The sequence below is a fragment of the Ammospiza caudacuta genome, chromosome 6, assembly GCF_027887145.1.
Source record: "Ammospiza caudacuta isolate bAmmCau1 chromosome 6, bAmmCau1.pri, whole genome shotgun sequence".
Taxonomy (NCBI): domain Eukaryota; kingdom Metazoa; phylum Chordata; class Aves; order Passeriformes; family Passerellidae; genus Ammospiza; species Ammospiza caudacuta.
The window spans coordinates 35,038,041-35,056,319 of record NC_080598.1 but is presented as its reverse complement, the minus strand read 5'-3'; the positions used below and the strand labels follow the sequence as shown (position 1 = coordinate 35,056,319).

The 18,279-nt window shown below is 33.7% G+C and overlaps 1 protein-coding gene across 1 annotated transcript in view; it reads right to left on the bottom strand.

Moving 5' to 3' along the window:
• The window catches only part of FMN1 (formin 1), a 123,010-nt gene that overhangs the window by 7,392 nt on the left and 97,339 nt on the right, over positions 1-18,279 (bottom strand). Inside the window, exons 14-15 of the mRNA XM_058807673.1 lie at positions 7,439-7,490; positions 4,211-4,360 (exon numbers count right to left, since the gene is read on the bottom strand). Of these exons, the coding sequence (XP_058663656.1) occupies positions 4,211-4,360; positions 7,439-7,490 (202 nt within the window). The remainder of the gene's footprint in view (positions 1-4,210; positions 4,361-7,438; positions 7,491-18,279) is intronic.

Genomic DNA, 18,279 nt, shown 5'->3' with positions numbered 1-18,279 from the left:
TGCCAATGTTTGATATGTTTCTTTTTATCTGGATGTACTGACAGTGGTTTATATATACAAAGTTATCTACAAAGTAAGTGAAAAATTTCATCTCTGTAGCAATAAGGAATAAGATTTAAAAATTTTTTTTTCTTTTAGGAAAGTTGATGCATAAGAAAAACCAATAGGAAGACAAGGGCTAAAGAACAAAGATATACTTCATCTGAGATGGCCACTGGCAAATATTTAGGACTATATAAAGACAGCTAAAGCCTAGTGATAATCAGCAGAATGCTTTTGCAGCTGGGAACTCTCTTAATGTGTAAGTCCTTCATAGATTTTGCAAATATAATTTTGTGTTGCCACCATTTAGAAGCAATGCAAGCTTTTATCATCTGTGACATCTTGTGACAAAGTATTTCTGTTTTCAAGATGAAATATATAATTCTGTCCATTAAATAGTGATCATGTCTTCTCCAGCTATTGAGACAAATTTTGGTTCTGTTTTTGATTTTTGAATTCTGGCTTATTTATATGCAGATTCAATCTGAAAGAGATTACTTCATCCAGTACAGTAACCATTGTAGCAATCTTATCCTTGCAAGAGTCAGCAGTGAGTTGAGTTGAATTAAGAGCAACAATTCTTTTCTGTTTTAATTATTTCATATTTGAAGGGTAACAGGCATAAACATATTATTGTAATCTTTGTCACATTTATTTTGCAAAACATAATCACAGTTTGTGATGAAACTCACTGCAAACTACTAGTATTTCTTCTGTATTTATACTTTTTCCTTATTTCAGACTTGTCTAGGACATCCTCTTAAAATATAATTTAATATGTATAATGGATTTAAGTTGTTATAAATATGTATTTGTTTCGGTTCTGAATTCATAGACATGCCCACTGCAAGTAAAATTAGTACTTTAAGAAAAGGAGGTGACAGTGGAAATAACTGCAATCCACCTTGCTCTAAGTACTTTATTGCCAAAAACTCCAATTTTTTAGTCTTCAATTCAGTTATCATCTCAAAATTTCATACACAGAAAAAGCATAAAAGCAGTTGATGTACCTGAATGCATACACGATGTAAATTATAAAACTGTCAACCACAGGATTTTGATTCAAAACAGCACCAAAAAAAGTTTCCAACATTAGGTGCACTTACATTCAGCTGTTTGTCACAGATGATGTGATTGTCAAAGTAAATTTTATTTCATTGTACTTGAATTCTGGTATTGAAGGGAAAGTAAACTGTCATCCTATTCCTATCAGATATATGGTTTGGAAAATAGTTTTCATTTTATCCCTATAGTCATTTAGATATCATATATCATATCAAATCATATCATATCATAGTTTTTTATTTATCTGTAACTCCATCTTGCATTCCCAAATTATGTGCAAATTTTGTCCAGGAAAGAGACAATGACTCAATTATATTTTGCAGGCAGCTAATTTATTTTCATGGTGAGGTTAAATGCAGGGCAGCTCAGTTGAAGTGTTTCCTCTACTTTAAGAAAAAGTGTCATTGAAATCTCATTAGATTCCTACAGTTGTCTTACATTTGGCAGCCAAGCAGCTTTAGACAAAACAGGCTCTTTGCAGCTGAGACTGTCATTTAGTTAAAGACAGCACTCTTTTTTCCTGAAACTCAAAGATTTTAAAGATGTCTGTTATACAATGCAATGGAGTAAGTTTGGGATATAAAATTTTAATTTTGGAATCATAGATCTTTTGAACTATTTTTACTAGTATTAAGTTTAACCTAATAAATTTTAATCATTCCTTTTATTAATGATCATTCTGTACATTATAATCAATTTTTTATGCGTCATATTTATTGAAACACAAATTACAATCCACTATTAACGTTCCTATTTAAATGTAATTAATTAGCTAATTCCTATGCATTTTACATTGCGTTTCTTCAGCTCCTGAAATTTGAAAGGTGGAATAGGAAATATGTTCACATAATGATATCAATGCCTGTTTCAGAACTTACATTTGCAATTACTGACTTACACTGATGTTTCTTCCTCTTTAAAACTTCCTTCAAAACAAAATAAGGGTTCATAATAAAAATGTTCTCTTTCCTTTTTTTAAATTGAATTGCAATCTTTAAAAATGCACAACAAATAGTGCATCCAATTAATTAGCTAGTTAAGGAAGACAGCTGTCCATTCCTGTCATTCTAAGGTTTTTAGTTACCAGTGTGTACAATGATTCTTCCCTTGCTTTCAAACTGGTTTGGACAGCAGTTCATCAATTGTTAGTTTCATACTTCGTTAAACAGGACCCTTAAATGATTAAGACTTTACAAGACATTTTCAGGTGATGAAAAAAGCTTTTCCACCATTCTAATCTATTGATTTCACTATGTCCTTCTTTTCAGTAGTGCACTACAGAACAATTAAAAATGGTGAAAATAGCTCTTCTGTCATTCTAATTGACTATTTACACAAGGCTCCCCATTTTAACAGCTCATCATCTTGATGAATCCCCCAAATTTGAATGTAAAGGGCAATGAACTGTCCTTTTGAGACTAATCAAACTTCGTAAAAATAATTCGAAGTGAACTTTGAAGAACAGTCTATATGACCCAGAAAGTGTCAGCACCTAGAAGTATTACAGTAACTGCTGCTCTGCATTCTACTGGTATTGCTTTACCTGGAACAGGAATAAAGGCATCTGTCAGAGGAACTGGTGATATATTTGTTCTCTGGTTTTATTTGTAGATTTGATTGATCCAGCTATTAAACCACAAGAAACTGTCACCTCACTTAAGTATGAAAGCACACAATATAGCAGTCTACTTACAAAGATTATTTGATTATTGTATTAAGATAGTTAAGAAGCTATGTATTGTTAACACTTCAAATCGATTTACTTGAAAGGATCATTGTGTACCATTAGCAAGGTGCTAATTACATAAAAAAGAAAGGTCTGCATGGTCTGGAGTTTTTTTTTCTCGGGCAGTTAACTTCTATTCCTCCTAACTGCTTTTGGAACAAAAATAAGTCATGATTCAGCAGAAAATATATCCCTGAGATGATCTCTATCATGACCATAGCAATATGCTTGGGTTTTTTTATTTTATGCAGTTTTTAACATGTAAACCAAATTTGCATATTGATTTAGATACAAAGAAATAAAAGATTCTTTGTAAATGTTTGCATTTGTCAGTTTCCAAAAAAAAATCAATCAATAAATGATACAAAAAGCTACAACTTTCACATGTTTTAAAACTGTAAGATCTATAAAACAATGGTGATAAGGTTGATAAATCAAGAATTCATAACTTCTACATCTAGTCCTTCAAAAAACCTACTTTATAGGAACTAAAAGCTCCACTGATTTGAAGCAAAATGGAAAATATAAGTGTAAATGAGTGTTCTACTTTTGCTTGTTCTTTTAAAGACATTTTAATCTACCTCTTTGTTAATTTGGTATAAACACCTGGATTTAAATTTCATGCTGAAAGTAATTGCTCCGTTCTTTTCCAAAGAATGACTACATCACCACTCTAGGTCTTTACAAATGAATTGCAACATGCTGAGCGTGATGAGATTGTAGTAGAATTGCTTTTTTTTTTTTTTTGTGTAAAAGACTTAAAGTTTCTTTACAAAAACCAAGAAAATAATTGAAGGTTTTAGGTTTTTGGGTTGTTTTACTCTAACTAATAAAATCAGGAGACTGTTGTGAGATCTAGCGGCAAGCAGTTTGATGTCCTCAGCAGGACACCAAAACTCAGAAGTAGTGCTGTAAATTCAGTGTGGGGCTTCGACACTGTGCTAAGTGTGGCCTGAATCTCTGGGGCTTCTCTTTGATGCAAGTGCAGTATATTAACTGGAAAAGCATTCACTTTTATTTGTCTGTACTGTCTGCGACAGCAATATCGCCTCATTTAGGCTAGTTCAACATGAAAATGCACAGAGAAGCAATCTGTTATAAATTAGCACAGCTCTCCTTTCATTTTACTAGCTAGTAATTGGAAGGGGTTACAAAAGTGTAATTTATCAGATTATATGTGTTTATCTTTTTGTGGGGACAGCATGCCTTTGGTGAATTTTCCTACGCACCCTGAGGGAATAATCTTTCCTTGATGTCCATTAGATCTGAAAGAAAACAATGACGCCTGTGAAATATAGGAGTATAATTTGTTGGGTTTGAGAAGCAGCAGTTTCCCAGACATCTAAAATGGTATTAATGACTTTATTAGAACCTTACCGTTCCTTGGAAATGCTTTTGCTCTCTCGTTTCCAAATGGTCTTGAAGTCACTGCAGAATTCGTACCACACCGTGAAAACGTAGTTTGGTGTGATCTCCTTCTCACCAGGCTTTGGCTTTATCCCAAAGTATCCCACTGTTTCTTCAAAGCTGCAAGGCAGGGGGAAAGAAAAGAAACCAGTCAACACATAAGCCCACTGGGGAAACAGTTTCTCTGATTCAGTAGTCAAGGTTGGCAATTACCATAACTTCTCCTTAGCCTTGGAAATCACAGCAGCAATTCTCACTAAGTATAACTAACCTTCCAACACCCACCTCTTTTCTAGGAGGGTAACTTACAGATGCACGAGTCACCACAGAGATGGTCACACTGGCAAATCATGGGTGTTCAGTTATAATGAGAAAAGCTTAACTTCTTGCCTTACAGGAAATGCTGTAATATATTTATTTTATTCTGCTGCACTTCATGAAGATCCTATTCTCCCATTTATCTTTACTGAACGACTCTGGAAGAGCCACACACCAAGTCAGGAAAAAATCTCTAGGTTTGACTGAAGATAGTCTTCTAGTATTTAGGGAGAAAGGGGAGTGGCAACAACCAAGCCACAGACAGTGCCAATAGTAATTCTGCAAAAGTTTTACTGAAAATAATCTCCTTCCACATGTGTCAATAAACAATTAATTTTACAAAAATACACTGCCAGCATTTGAATACTTTAAAAAAGATTTTATAATGTGGCTGTTACTGAATTGCTATACAGCTGGACATTTTCGAAGTATTCTTTTATTACAGACAGTAGTTCCAAAAGCATTTTAACTGTGCATTTTTAACCTTTATGACATTGCTTTGTAAACATAAAATGGAACAACTCACATAACTAGGTACTTATATAAATAAAAGTATGTTCACTTTTGTTAAAGTTGAATCCCTTTTCTCTGCAAAGTAGATGCAACAATCCTGAAACATTTGGTGATATTAATTAAAAATAATGCTAAAATTTAAAAGAAACGGTAACAACATATTTTAAAATAAGTAATATTTCCTGGAATAATAATTTTATTTAATCAGAAGAAAGCTATATTCTTCTTCAGAGTTGCAAATAGGTTCTTAATCTAAACACAGGAGGTGTAAATCTTGAAAATAAAATAAATAATTTTGAAGACCTGTAAGGAGTCTCCAGCCATTCAACTTGTTACATGAACGATGGATGCAGCTTTGGCATCTTTCTTCATTTATACTTGCATTTCATGTTTTCATATAGAAATACAAGGTTAGGCCCAAGATTTTTTGACTTAGTTTGAAATTACAGCTCTTTAGTTTGTTTTGAAGGATATAAAGTATTCATCAAAAACTACAGATATTATCCAAAATAAAGGAATATACGCTCCAGGTACTTCACAAAGAACCTTGGATTTTATCCACATGAGCCAATATGCTCTGGGTTTTTTTTTTTTTTTGAGACTTTAAAGATAGAAACCATGCTGCGCAATATCCCATACTGTTCAAGGTAAGCTATTAAAATAATAGGTTTTTTTAATCCTCATATGTGATAACCTTAACCTTTTACATTTCTTGCTAGGTTTTTCATTAAAAATTTAACTATATTTCAAGTTAACTGATGTTCCATATTTAAACAATCGGAAAGAAATATGTGTATGTAAGGCCATAACACTCGGAGGTAATGGATCTTGCAGTGACACTAGGAGGAGAAACAGAAAAATAAATAAACAAACAAATAAACCAAATACCACTTTAAATATCTGTGCCAAACCTTTTTGTTTTCAAAATCTAAAAGTACTAAAATACCTTAGACATAATTACGTGGTTAAAATCATTTATGGTACTGGGCAAGGTCATGTGCATTACATTCGCTTGGGCCAAGTACTCCTCAGCTGTTCACAGCTCTTTCACTGGGATAGCTTCACCAAGAGCAGCAAGAACAGAGACTCTCCTCAGGTTTGCTTCATGTAACAGCAGCCCCAGGTACATTGTGCATTCTTCTACCTAACAGAGCCCTTCACCATCCCTGCTGGAGCATACAGAGGTGGGATCCTGAAATCCTGCAACGTCTTTCTCTGCCTTCATCCTGACACTTTGCATCCTCTCTTCCTTTCTTCATCAGCCCCCATTAGCACTCCTTTGCTTTCATCCACTTTAATCTGGCTTCCTGGGCTACTTTCTGCCTTTCTAAAGTAGCAATTTAAAATACTGAATATTCAGTTAGCAATTAAAAACTCCAGACTCTGTGTTGGACAACTAATTCCCTAAAACAGCTACAAACTGGGTGCAGCTCCACACCCTGGAGAGTCCATTCTACTCCAGAAAGGCTACAAAGCAGGTAGGATAGGAAGGAGCCTTGTGCCAAGGAAGTTAGGTTTGCAGCTAAGTAGAGTCAGTCAGAGACTTGAAATGAGGAGGTAAAGCCCCAGCTGCCATCAGCCAGTTGTTCAGCCAATATTTAGGTATCTTCTGCAAGCAGATGGGAGCAGCTCACCTAAGACTTGAACTGCATTTGGGAAGTGCCCCTTATCTCCCTCTTCCTGACTGCCTAGGAAAACTAACTGAGGTGTCTAGGGTGGAGTGAGTACAGTCTGTGAAAAGTACAATTAAAATCCAAACTACCACAGGTCTGCCTTCAGTGACCAGGAAGAAAAAATATTGATGGGAAGCAAAAAATTAATTTAGTCCAGTTTATTTCTTGAAGGTCGATAGCTAAGATGGATGTTTCACTCTCACAAAACTACAATTCGGTAAACAAAATGTATTAGTAACATTAACTTATTGAATATTTTACTATCAATCTATAAATCAATCTCACTTTTTCCATACTTTGACTCTTTTGGCCTAAGTGAGGCACAAATATTCAAGCAATAAAAACACTGGGATTTCAATGGCTTCTTAGGCGAGCGAGTGCTGTATTCTAAGTGCTCATAATGTCCAGTGATGATGAAATACATTTTTATGTTCTAAAGTAGTTAATCAGTTATTTATCTTTTCTATAAAAGCCTTATTCAGTTCAATGCTGATAATTATAAAAACCTCAAACACAGTACACTGTTTGGATAAAAACACAAATCAAGTTTTTCCTGGAAGATTATGTAAGAGTTTTTCAGGAAACATATTACTTCTATGAAATACAGATACTTTTTGCTATTTAATGTAATTCCTAAGTTCAATAATATCTTTGATCAAAATAAACTGTTAAAGAACACTAGCAAAAATCTTACCATTTTTGAGCATGTTCCAAACTGTTCTCTTCCTTTTTCCGTTCTTCTTTAGCTGCCAATAAGAAACATTTTAAAGGTATAAATAACTGTCTTACTGTTTTAGAAACCCCACAGATTAAATATTTCTTCTTTTCAAAACTGCACAGTTTGTATAGTAAGCATAACAAAAGTAGGAAACACTTGCCAATTTTCAATTTTTACATATTTCTTGTATACAATGAATGTTTCTTCTGTACCAATAAAATGTATTGAAATTGGAAAGTAATTTAAAATCCATATAATAATATATAGTGTTAGGCATAATTTGAATAAAATGTAAATAATTAAACTTTACTTTCAGATTTTTTTGAAAAGAAAATATTTTGTGTTTGTTTCTTTATTGTTGCAGGTCAGAACTTATAAATTTAAATGTGTTTCTTCACAATAAATGACTGGAAGTTCAACTGCAATTGAACAGGTACCAAACATAGTTAGCACAAACTGCTCCTTAGAGCTATCACATTTTGTTCTGGAAGCTGGAAAGTGAAAACACATGTAGTAGGTTTTAAATGTATGGCATGTACATGATTTTTTTTGAAAAATCAGGCAAGAATTTGAAATATGGGTAATGAATCTGAGCCCCTCTATTACAGAATGCTCACATGAACTACTTAAAAGGATTTGATTTTCAAAAGATACACATTCTCGACTACTGGAAAGGTTTCCTGACCTGGATACTCAAAGCAAAACCATTAGTTTTTGTTGATCAAGTCTTCTTAATACAGAAGAGCAACTTCAGCTGCAGCAGAATACCACCTATATAAAATAATGCTACTGTTGAAAAGTCATTCCTGCTCCATATTAAAAAAATCCTGTAAATGGTAACGTTAATATAAACAGAATTCAGACAATTTTTTATACAAAGATAAAGAACTTTATCTTTTTGCATCTCAGTCCATAGGAGTGCCTGGCTGAAATACAGTTACAAACTTGAGTTCACAGACAAGGCCATTGAGAAACCGGTCTTGAACAACTCCATTTCATTATAAAGCGACTGACAAAGAGGTTTTTACTATGATAGTTTAAAAGGAAAATAAAACTTGATTGCTTCAGCACGTCTGCTGTTAACAAAACAAGTTAACCTCAACTCATACATTTCCCTGCCGTGGGTAAGTGTGTTGGAGATATTTGTTCCTATTATTTCAATGTGGCCAATGGCCAGAAACAATGTTGTGTGCCCTTTGCAGGGAAAGCAATTAATTCTATATGATTAGGTTCAAGACAGCTGCAAGTGAAATATATAGGGCAGCTCTGATTTATCCCATTCACCTCAAGGTCCCAAAATTTGCCTAAAGTTAACCCAATATACTTAATTCATTATTTTAATTTTATACCATTAAAAGTAGAAAACACAGGTTGGCATTCTACTGATTCATAATGATATAAAATTTATTACACAAGCTGAACTATGTATAAAATTGTACAATTCATTATTACATTAATAATTTCTTCTTGGTTTTTGAAGAGATGGAAGATTAAGTACGGCAAATTTCCCAATATAGCTACATTCCCAGCTACAACAGAAACAGTATCTTCAGGTCCCTACCCATGAAACACAATAACTAACAAGGACAATATGTTTATATATTTATAGCTAGGTGGCAAGACCGGATTTACTGTTTTTAATCCTGCAAGAACAGGATAAGGAAAGATAGTGGAAAGAAGTTTAAATTTTTTATACAAAGTAAAAAAAAAAAGTGTGACTTTTAGGAAGAAACACACAGAGTCTACATTAATATAACAGTGTTTGTATACCAATAAAAGGCAAAACAGGAAGGAAGAAAATAGCTGTATTATACGGCAAACAGTATTTTCTGTATTTTTAACTGTAAATATGTCCACCCAGGAATTGTTTAAAAGCATTTATTTGAAATTTATATGTTGAGACTTGTTAAAAAAATAAATTAACAACTCCATGTAACAAATTCTACAATGTGCAAGACAAGAAACTAGAGCAATTCTCTTATTGTCCATAAAATTTCTAACAAATTTTCCACTCAAAATCTGAAATATCCCGCTCTTTTTCTCCCCCTCCAGAACCTGCAGTGACTACCACAATCAATCCACAATCAATGCTGTCAGTATAGGTTTCCATGAAACAATGTAATTTCCTCAGGAGAGCCGTCAAAGCCCCATAGTCAAGATACCAATCCTTATCTAATTTGTGGAGTTACTGAAGACAATTCATATGAATTACATAAGTGAAAGAACCTATTTTTTTTTTTTTTTTAATTTCTCTAGCAACACCATATTTGCTTGCATAGGATTTGCTTTTTGCAGAAGTGGAATGATGTAATCCTTCCACCCTTAGACCACGTGTTTGATTTCAGTTTCATCAAGTTAAGACTACATTAGCAGCCATATCAGACTGGCACGGGGATTCATCCAGCCTAATTATCCTGCCCCCGGCAGGCACTGAGACAGGTGCTCAGTTAGAATTATGGACCAGGACAAACACACTTTCCTAAGTGAACTCTCTGCCTCTGAGATTCTGTAGCTCATCCAAAATGTTTCCTGCATGAATGGCATTGTAACGTAAGCTTCAGTGGATTCTTCTTCAAGAACCTGCTCATTCTGTGCTCAAGCTTTTAGAAGCTTTTTAACTTCCAGACCTGCTGTGGCAAGTGCCCTATACCCCACTATTTGCAGCACATTTTGTTTGTTTTGAAATGGACACCTGATATCCCTCTTGTATCAGAGAAAACCTGACTGCAGTGAACACTGCAATATGGTGTCTAATGGCATGAGCTTTTTGATTAGGATGCTTTTGAAGCAAATTTCCTCAGTATTCCCCATTTAATGAGCATTGTTTTGGTTTGCAGGTAGGTTTTGGTGCTTGTAAACTAATTTCCATTAGGAGGAAACTAAACAGGAAGCTCCACAGCAAATGGACTCCAATATTTAATAGGGAAAAAAGGACTAAAATACCGTTTGGGCCTTCACACATCTTTGAATACATGAGATGGATGATCTAATGAATTTGCCTTATGAATCACATATTTGTGATGACTTCCTTTTACTGAAATGCAGATGTCAACATGAAGATTCATGATCCTCTAACAGTTTAAAAAATGAAGTAGTATTAGAGTGAAATGGTAAAAAAACTCTCCAATTTATTCTTTCTAAATATTCTACTTTTTGAGGATGGAAGAGTACATAAAATACTCTATATAAAAAATGAGAAATTACCAGAAAATATTTTTTTAACAGGTCTAATGTATGCACATCAGCTTCCAGTTACAACAGAGCCAATACTCTTCATGCATCAGGCTACTATGAAACAGATCTCTAAAGAGCAAAGGAAAGAAAATACTGGATACCAGTACAGACTGAAAATTGAGAAGGTCAGTAACTAACAGAGGCAACAAGAGAATGATGATGCACTAAGAAAAGTGCAGGGAAAGATGGAAAAAGACAAAGAAAAATGAGTAGCCACAACTACACAAAAATCTCTCAGTTAATTCTGCCCCTCTAGTGAAAAAGTCTAGTCATTGAGTCTGACTAAACAAATTTTCTGGTATTTCTCTCAGACCTTAAATATATGAATGCACTTAAGAATGATAACTCACTCAAGTGTATTGATTTAGTTGGACACATTACAGCTTTCCTTTTGTTTTTTCAGTATTTTACTACTTTCCTAATTGAAAGATCTGATGCATAAAGTTTTTACAATTTTTTAAAGCATTTTGGAGCAGTGAAAATTTCCACAATTACAAGAAAACTGTAACAACTACCCTTTAGGGTGGAGATATCAGAACTCTTAATTTTATATTTCAAGGCCAAGTTTCTGTGATTCGAAAATACATGCTTTAAGAACTTTAGGAGACTGCTTTGTAAATTACAGTGTTTTCTGCATAGGAAAAAACACCACCCTAAAACAAGGTATTTGATTTTTTTTTTTTTTCCCTTGAGGAGGGACATATGCCTTTTCTGACTCATGTCTTCCAATCAATCACAGTTAAGGTTAAGACAGAATTTATAGTAAGACGTAGACAAAAAAAAAAAAAACCCTCAACCAAAACTCAACCTTAAAAGTAAACAACAAAACCAACCAATGAACCAAAACAAAACCCCTACTGACATTCCTCTTGGAGCTTTATACATCCTGGACAGAGACTGTTAAAACAGTGACAAAAGGTTATTATGACATTTCTAGTCTCACGGGAACCCACCTTCCTCATTAGTCAAAACTAAAACCTCTTAGGTAGGCATGTTGAAATGTAGCCAAAACATGAACCCCATCCTAGAAACACAGTATACCCCCCAAGAGGTTATCTTTTCCCAAGGTGAGGAAAGTCACATTCTATGACATTATCAAGTTAGGAGAACAAGTGACAATTGACCTTGTTTTCGCAGTCTTTGTAAAGCGTGACCCATGCTTTGAAAGCATTATCACCACTTGAAAACAGATCCAAATCTCTTAGATATTATCACTGGTGATATACTTGGGTATCAGAAGTTGAACCCAGAAGGCTCCCAGGCTAGAAGTGTAGTAGATCTATTTCTACCCTCAAGTACAACTGTCATGCACGAGAAATTGTTTAATTAACCTGTGTAATCAGGGATTTTGGAGAGTGGAAGAAAAACCTCAAAGGTGTCCTAGGTGGGCAAAACGACTACAGAGGATCATCAAAAGCTCTGCAGTTATACAGTTTTTCTGTTTCTGAACAAAATTCTTGATGTGTTCAAACTACTAGCACACTGCACTATGGCTGTACTACGACCAGCAGGATTAGAGCAGGATGAAATAAGCCTTCTTTGGTTTTGATTTCAATAGATCTGTTAACATGGAAAATTTTTGAACAGATTTAATTTTTAGGAAATGCTTGACTCAAGCCATATTGACCTAAAAGTAGCATGATGGAAAACAAAATTTTCGTAAGGATGGCCTTGCTAGTACATGGCATTTCTCTGAGCTGCAAAGAACTACCGCAAAGAATCTCAATCCCTTCCCAAGGGCTGCTATGTTAGAATCACTATGGGTTAACTGTGGCCAGTAGCTATGCACCCCACAACCACTCACTCACTTTTCCCCCTTCCCCCTCAGGCAGACAGAGGAGACAACAGGAAGAGCAAAAGTGAGAAAAAACGTATGGGTCAACATAAACACAGTTCAATACATGAAGAAAAGGGGAAGAAAAAACTGAAGCAATGCAAGGGCAGAGTGATGCCTCACCATTTTTGGAGCAATACTACCTCTCCCAAAATCCTTTCCTCTCCTTCTTCATTGCTGACCATGACATTACATGCATGGAATGCAGAGTTTGAGTCAGCCATCCAGGTTGTGACCCCTTCCAATTCTTGCCCACCCATGCCTATCACTGAGGGGACAGAATGGGACAAAGAGAACACCCTGACAATGTGCAAGTACTGCTCAACAATAGCCAAAACACTTCTGTACTATCAACACTGTTTTAACCACAAACCCAAACCACATCCCACACCAGCTGATACGAAGAATATTAACTCCATCCCAGCTGGACCCAGTACAACAGCACACAGCCATGGAGAGTAATCACACAGCCATGGAGATGAATCCTGAGGTTTAGACAAATTAGATAATTTGGCTGTTTAAATACATAATAATCGAGACTATAGTGCTTTTAAAAAAAATTATAGCAAAGGTGTCCAACAACTTGTAAAGGTGTCCAACTTTCAATGTCCAGCATGTTAAACAATCTGTAGTTTTCAATGCAGTATGAAGCTTTATTGTTCTTGCTGATGATAGCAAAGCCAACAGCATGTAGCTAACAATTCATTAAAGTGTTCATAAGTATCATCAACACCCATTTAATCTTTTTATTCTTAGTGTAATCTCACTGTCTAGAAAAAGATTGGGCTCTACATAAAAGGCCAAGAATAGAATACATTAGAAATGTTATAAAATAGTTTATAACATGTGAAATTGTATTTTAATACCTGACACTGCCAGAATCTGCTTTCTTGAAATGCTAATTTTAAAGGAATGGAAATAAAATCATCAGTATCTTTCTAACAAATTTAAAAATGTCAAGTGCAAATAAACAAGTATTAACAAAAATCCACATATGAATGCAAAAGAATGTAGATTCAGAAAATGGATTGTCTTAATTTTTTAAAATTTTGAAACCCTGGAAATATATTGCTTTTTAAAAACATGGTATGACTAACAAGTGTGAGTCTGGGTGCTCAGTATGAAAATTGGGGCCTTGGAATTGTTAAAGACATGGAAAATAATTTTCTACTCTAGTGTCATATGCCACTAGGATAAAGTTTTTCATTTCATACAGATTGAACCTAACTTTAGAAGAGTTTTACTTTTTGAAAACATATTATATAATAAAGAATTTAGCAGCAGAGGGTATAGAAGTCCTCAGAAATTAGGTACTCACAGTAAAAAATAATTCTGCAATTTCAGATATTTATACTTTTAATTCTAATTATTGAGCAAGTTTTCTGAATAATCTTAAATTTTTCACAAATTATGATGCTTCAAAAATTCTAAAGGAGTTGTGTATCCTGATCTAGGAAGAGATATTCTCGGGAAACATCTATCTGTCTAGAGCTATACATAAAACCTGAATTTTCTCCTACTTCTTTATTTTTATATTGAGCTACTTCTAATACAACTCTGTATTTTGGAAAACAGTATTACTTTTAATTTAGTTCTAAACAAAATAATTCTTATTACTTAGTTAATTCCATGTATAAACATAGCAAACATGAGAGAATACTCCAGTGTAAAACATTTTCTGGGTTTTTTTTTGTTGAACTGTATTAAATTTCAAATTTGAATATGAATGCAAATTATTTCCAATGACTACAGTCCACCATTCTCATGCTGGTGTTTTTTTGCCTTATAAAAATGCTGCATTTCAGAAATAGTGAAAAAAAAATTATGTTCTATACACAACTTCCTAGCAAATAATTTTCTAATATGTATTACTTGATGAACTGTCTTTAGCCAGTTACTGATTTCTAATTGGTAGGCTTTATAAACTCATGGAATTGAACAGACAGCCTGGGAATTCTATGGAAGTATTTGACTGTATGACTAATACAGTTTTCTATCACAATGCAAAAAATCCTGACATAAAACAGTCCCATGCCCATGGAGAGATTTTTCCTCTAAGCTTTCAGTTAAACAAGAAGCTCTGGGAGAATGGAATCAATGAAACTTGGGTCTACTGTGGGTCTGTACTTCAGCTAGTTCCCAGATGGATTCATTAATGTTTAATTAAGGGGTGAGTTCATGGTACAGCCTTGCTCTCCCTGGAAGGCTAATAGGGTCACTCTTGTCTATTTAGCCACGTATTTTTATTGAGATTTTAAGAGCTTAATATCTCAGGATCTCTAACCAATTTTGACCTTGTCACATTTGGTAAAAATTGGACAATGCATTAAAAATTATTGGCAGGGGAATAATCAAAAAGCAGTGTGATCATATGAGCCTTGTTTCTTTTATCTCTTCTTTAAATGAAAATATATCACATTTTTAACATGGAATTTAGCTATGCCATTTTTTTTAGACAGTTTAAATACTGGTATAGACATCTTAAATCCTTTCAAAACAATCTTCAGAACACTTGCTGCCATGAGGTCTTAATCACCCTTCCCTGAAAGAGTTCTCACAAGTTTATTTTCTTCTGCAGTGGTGCAAAAGTTTTTTTGTAACTAAGAAACCCACATCCAATGATGTGAATGTATAAATGTTCTTACAGCACAAAGAGTCTCTGAGCAGTCTTGGAAAGCTTTTTAACAAATAAATATCCCACAAGTTACCAGGAATATAAGTTGTCAATCTGTATATTAGGTATGCATCAAGAAAAAAATTAATGTTTACCATATAGAAATTGTTAAATATTAGATTCAGTATTTTTAATATTATGAAAACATAATGAATTACAGACACTTGCACACACAGAGAGACACACAATACCAGCAGAACATGCTCAAGCAACACATTCAAGAAAGTGTTTATTATCATAGGTAATAAAAAACCTAGGAAATTATGTTTTCTTTTTAAAGTGATAATGCTGTCTATAAATGTGCCAGAACAAAGTGTTGAAGGTCATTTTACCAGAACATTAAAGCTAACCATGAAGAAAAAAAAAGTTATATTTATTTTCATAAATTTTTTTATTTCTTAAAATGTATGTTTCTTGGTATGATGCTTCTATTCTATTTTGTGAAAGAAGATTTTTAAACTAAACAAAAATTAGCTATCATACAAAAGAGTAATTTTTTAATTAAAACTAGGACTAACCCTAATCTTATTTTCCTTTTTTCTGGAGGCATTAATTACAAAAGAAGAGTTAGCATTGCATTTTTCAATTTAATTCATTCAATTAAATTATTTGAAACTCCATTCTCTTAAAATGTAACCAAGACATTAATCTCACATTCTCCCACACTTTGGTGATCCAGATAATAACTATTTTTTAAAGCATGGTAATACTCAGCACTAGAAAGATACATTTTCTAATTTTACTTTCTTTCTAATAAACACCTGTAAAGTGGTGTTTTAATTCCAAGATTAATCTCTGACTACATGTAGCTAAAGAGTTTACGGAACTGAACAATTAGTTCTAATCCTTTCAAACAGAACAAGGTTAAATCCAATCTGTTCTGCGTCTGGGAAAACTAACTATCCAGATTATCTGTAACTACAATCTACCAAGGACCATATTTTTAAATAGTTGAATGATTACTGAAAGCCAATAAGAAGTAGGTCATCTCAAAAAAAAAAAAGAGTACTATTGAGGAAAAAAATTAATTGATAGTGAACCAACTGCTAATCAGTTTGGTAAAGCATGAATAATTATACAAATATAATTAAACTAATTTCAGAAAAGCTGTGTGAAATCTGTGGCCTGAAAAGTCTGAAGAGAGAAAATCCATAGCAAAGCCTCCTTCTGTGGAATGATAACAGAGATTTATGAAGCTCGAGTTATTTCTGCTGATTGGGCTCAGTCAAGATTGGTTTCACATGATCAGCTAAAGTACAGGAACCCGTGATGTGCCGTGGCCCCACACGTTTGAACACACTAGGACACGCTCTTCTAGGTGATCCAAACCTCGGGGGTGGGGGTTAAAAGCGCTGCTTTGTTTGCCTGCGTTTTCCCCTCATTAGGGTACACTCCTCTGCAAAGCTGGCCACTTCTGGTGGTCGGGAGCAAAGTCTCATTGTAAATGCACAGCAGGATAGTGGCAAAGCTGAGATTAATTCTCCACAGATTTATATAGACCTTTCTCACTCTTGATTGCTTGTACTGTTTCAAAGGTGCATACGTTGCCTTTTTTTATTGCTGCTTACTGACTTTATTCCAGCATATGGTGGTTGGCGCCATGACACAAAGTGAACATTTTATACTAGAATTAAAGTGGATATTTGACAGTTTCTGTCAGAAAGTTCAGAGCAAAGAATTTGTGAGACAAGATTTATTGCATATTTTATATGGGACACATCTGTTTCTTTGCTATGTTTCTCTTTAAACAGAAAAATAGCAATGAAGTTTCTTTAAGAAACAAAGGCTGTCAATAAAAAGCATGAGCAGAAAAACTACATTATTGAGAATGAATTGAATCAGTTTGACCTTCTAAAAATGTGTTGCTTGTAAGTATGACAATCACTTTTCCCTTTTTGCTTAGCCTTATAGACTATAGATTTTCAAATACAAAGCTACCCATATTTGAGAGTAAATAAAATAAAAATGAAAATCAAATTAAACCTAAGTATTGATATTGGATATTCACATTTAAAAGCAAGATGAAATTATTAAGGTAGATTTTTCCTATTTTTTTAGAATCTGTAACTGCATTTTAATGATGTGAAATGTGTCAAATAAACACCCCTTTCTCTGAAAATGTCTTCTTAAACTATAGATTAATTATAAGGAGATATACAGCAAACTTACCCACATTTATCTATTAATATAACTAAATCTGATGTAGTTTGGCCTCTTTAGTTTAATTCAGTCTTCTCAACACCTGAATCAAGACTGAATTGGAAGAACACCTAGCAGGATTTTGTTTAAGAAAAAAATTTGTATGCATTAAACAAGAAAGTAAAAATCTTTCAATAAAATTCTACATTTTTAACCAGCAGCAGTACTGTTTAGAAAGATTCATATTTAGTGTAAAACACTAAGATTCAGCTTGAGGAACATGGTGTTCAAATAGGTAGAATTAAACAAGAACAAAAATGAAGAAAATATATTCCTCTCAAACCACATATGCTTTTATGAAAAGGCATGGGTGTCTTATTACTTCTAATTAAAGAGAACAACAATAGAAAAATTCTTTCTGTTGAAATATGTAAATTCTAAACAAATAGTTATGGCAATTAGTTAAAAATACTTATAGGCTCAATACTTTCTTAAACAAAAATATTGTAATTTCCTCTATGAAACAACAAATATTTGTCAAATTGTTTCCTACTTACAATGCATTAATTCTTTTTTTTTAACTCGAAGATTTTCTAGAACTTCAATTTATGTAGGAAAATTTATCTAGATATTAGTTTGAAAAGCCTTTAATTTGAAATAAAATGTAAAAAAGAAGCAAACTTGGACCTGGAGTATTTCTCCTTACCACAAATAAAATACAGGATACTAACATTAAAAGTATTTTGTTAGGATTCTTTTTAATGATGAAGAAACAAGAAACACCAAACTGCATTCAAATACAAGGCACTGATATTTTTCTGAGCTTGTCTTCTCTGTGATAAACACTTAGAAGACTGTATTTAAAAATAGGATCTCTCTATTTCTAAATAAAAACCTGGAAACCTACTATTCTCCTTATGGGGAGATCTTGGGAAA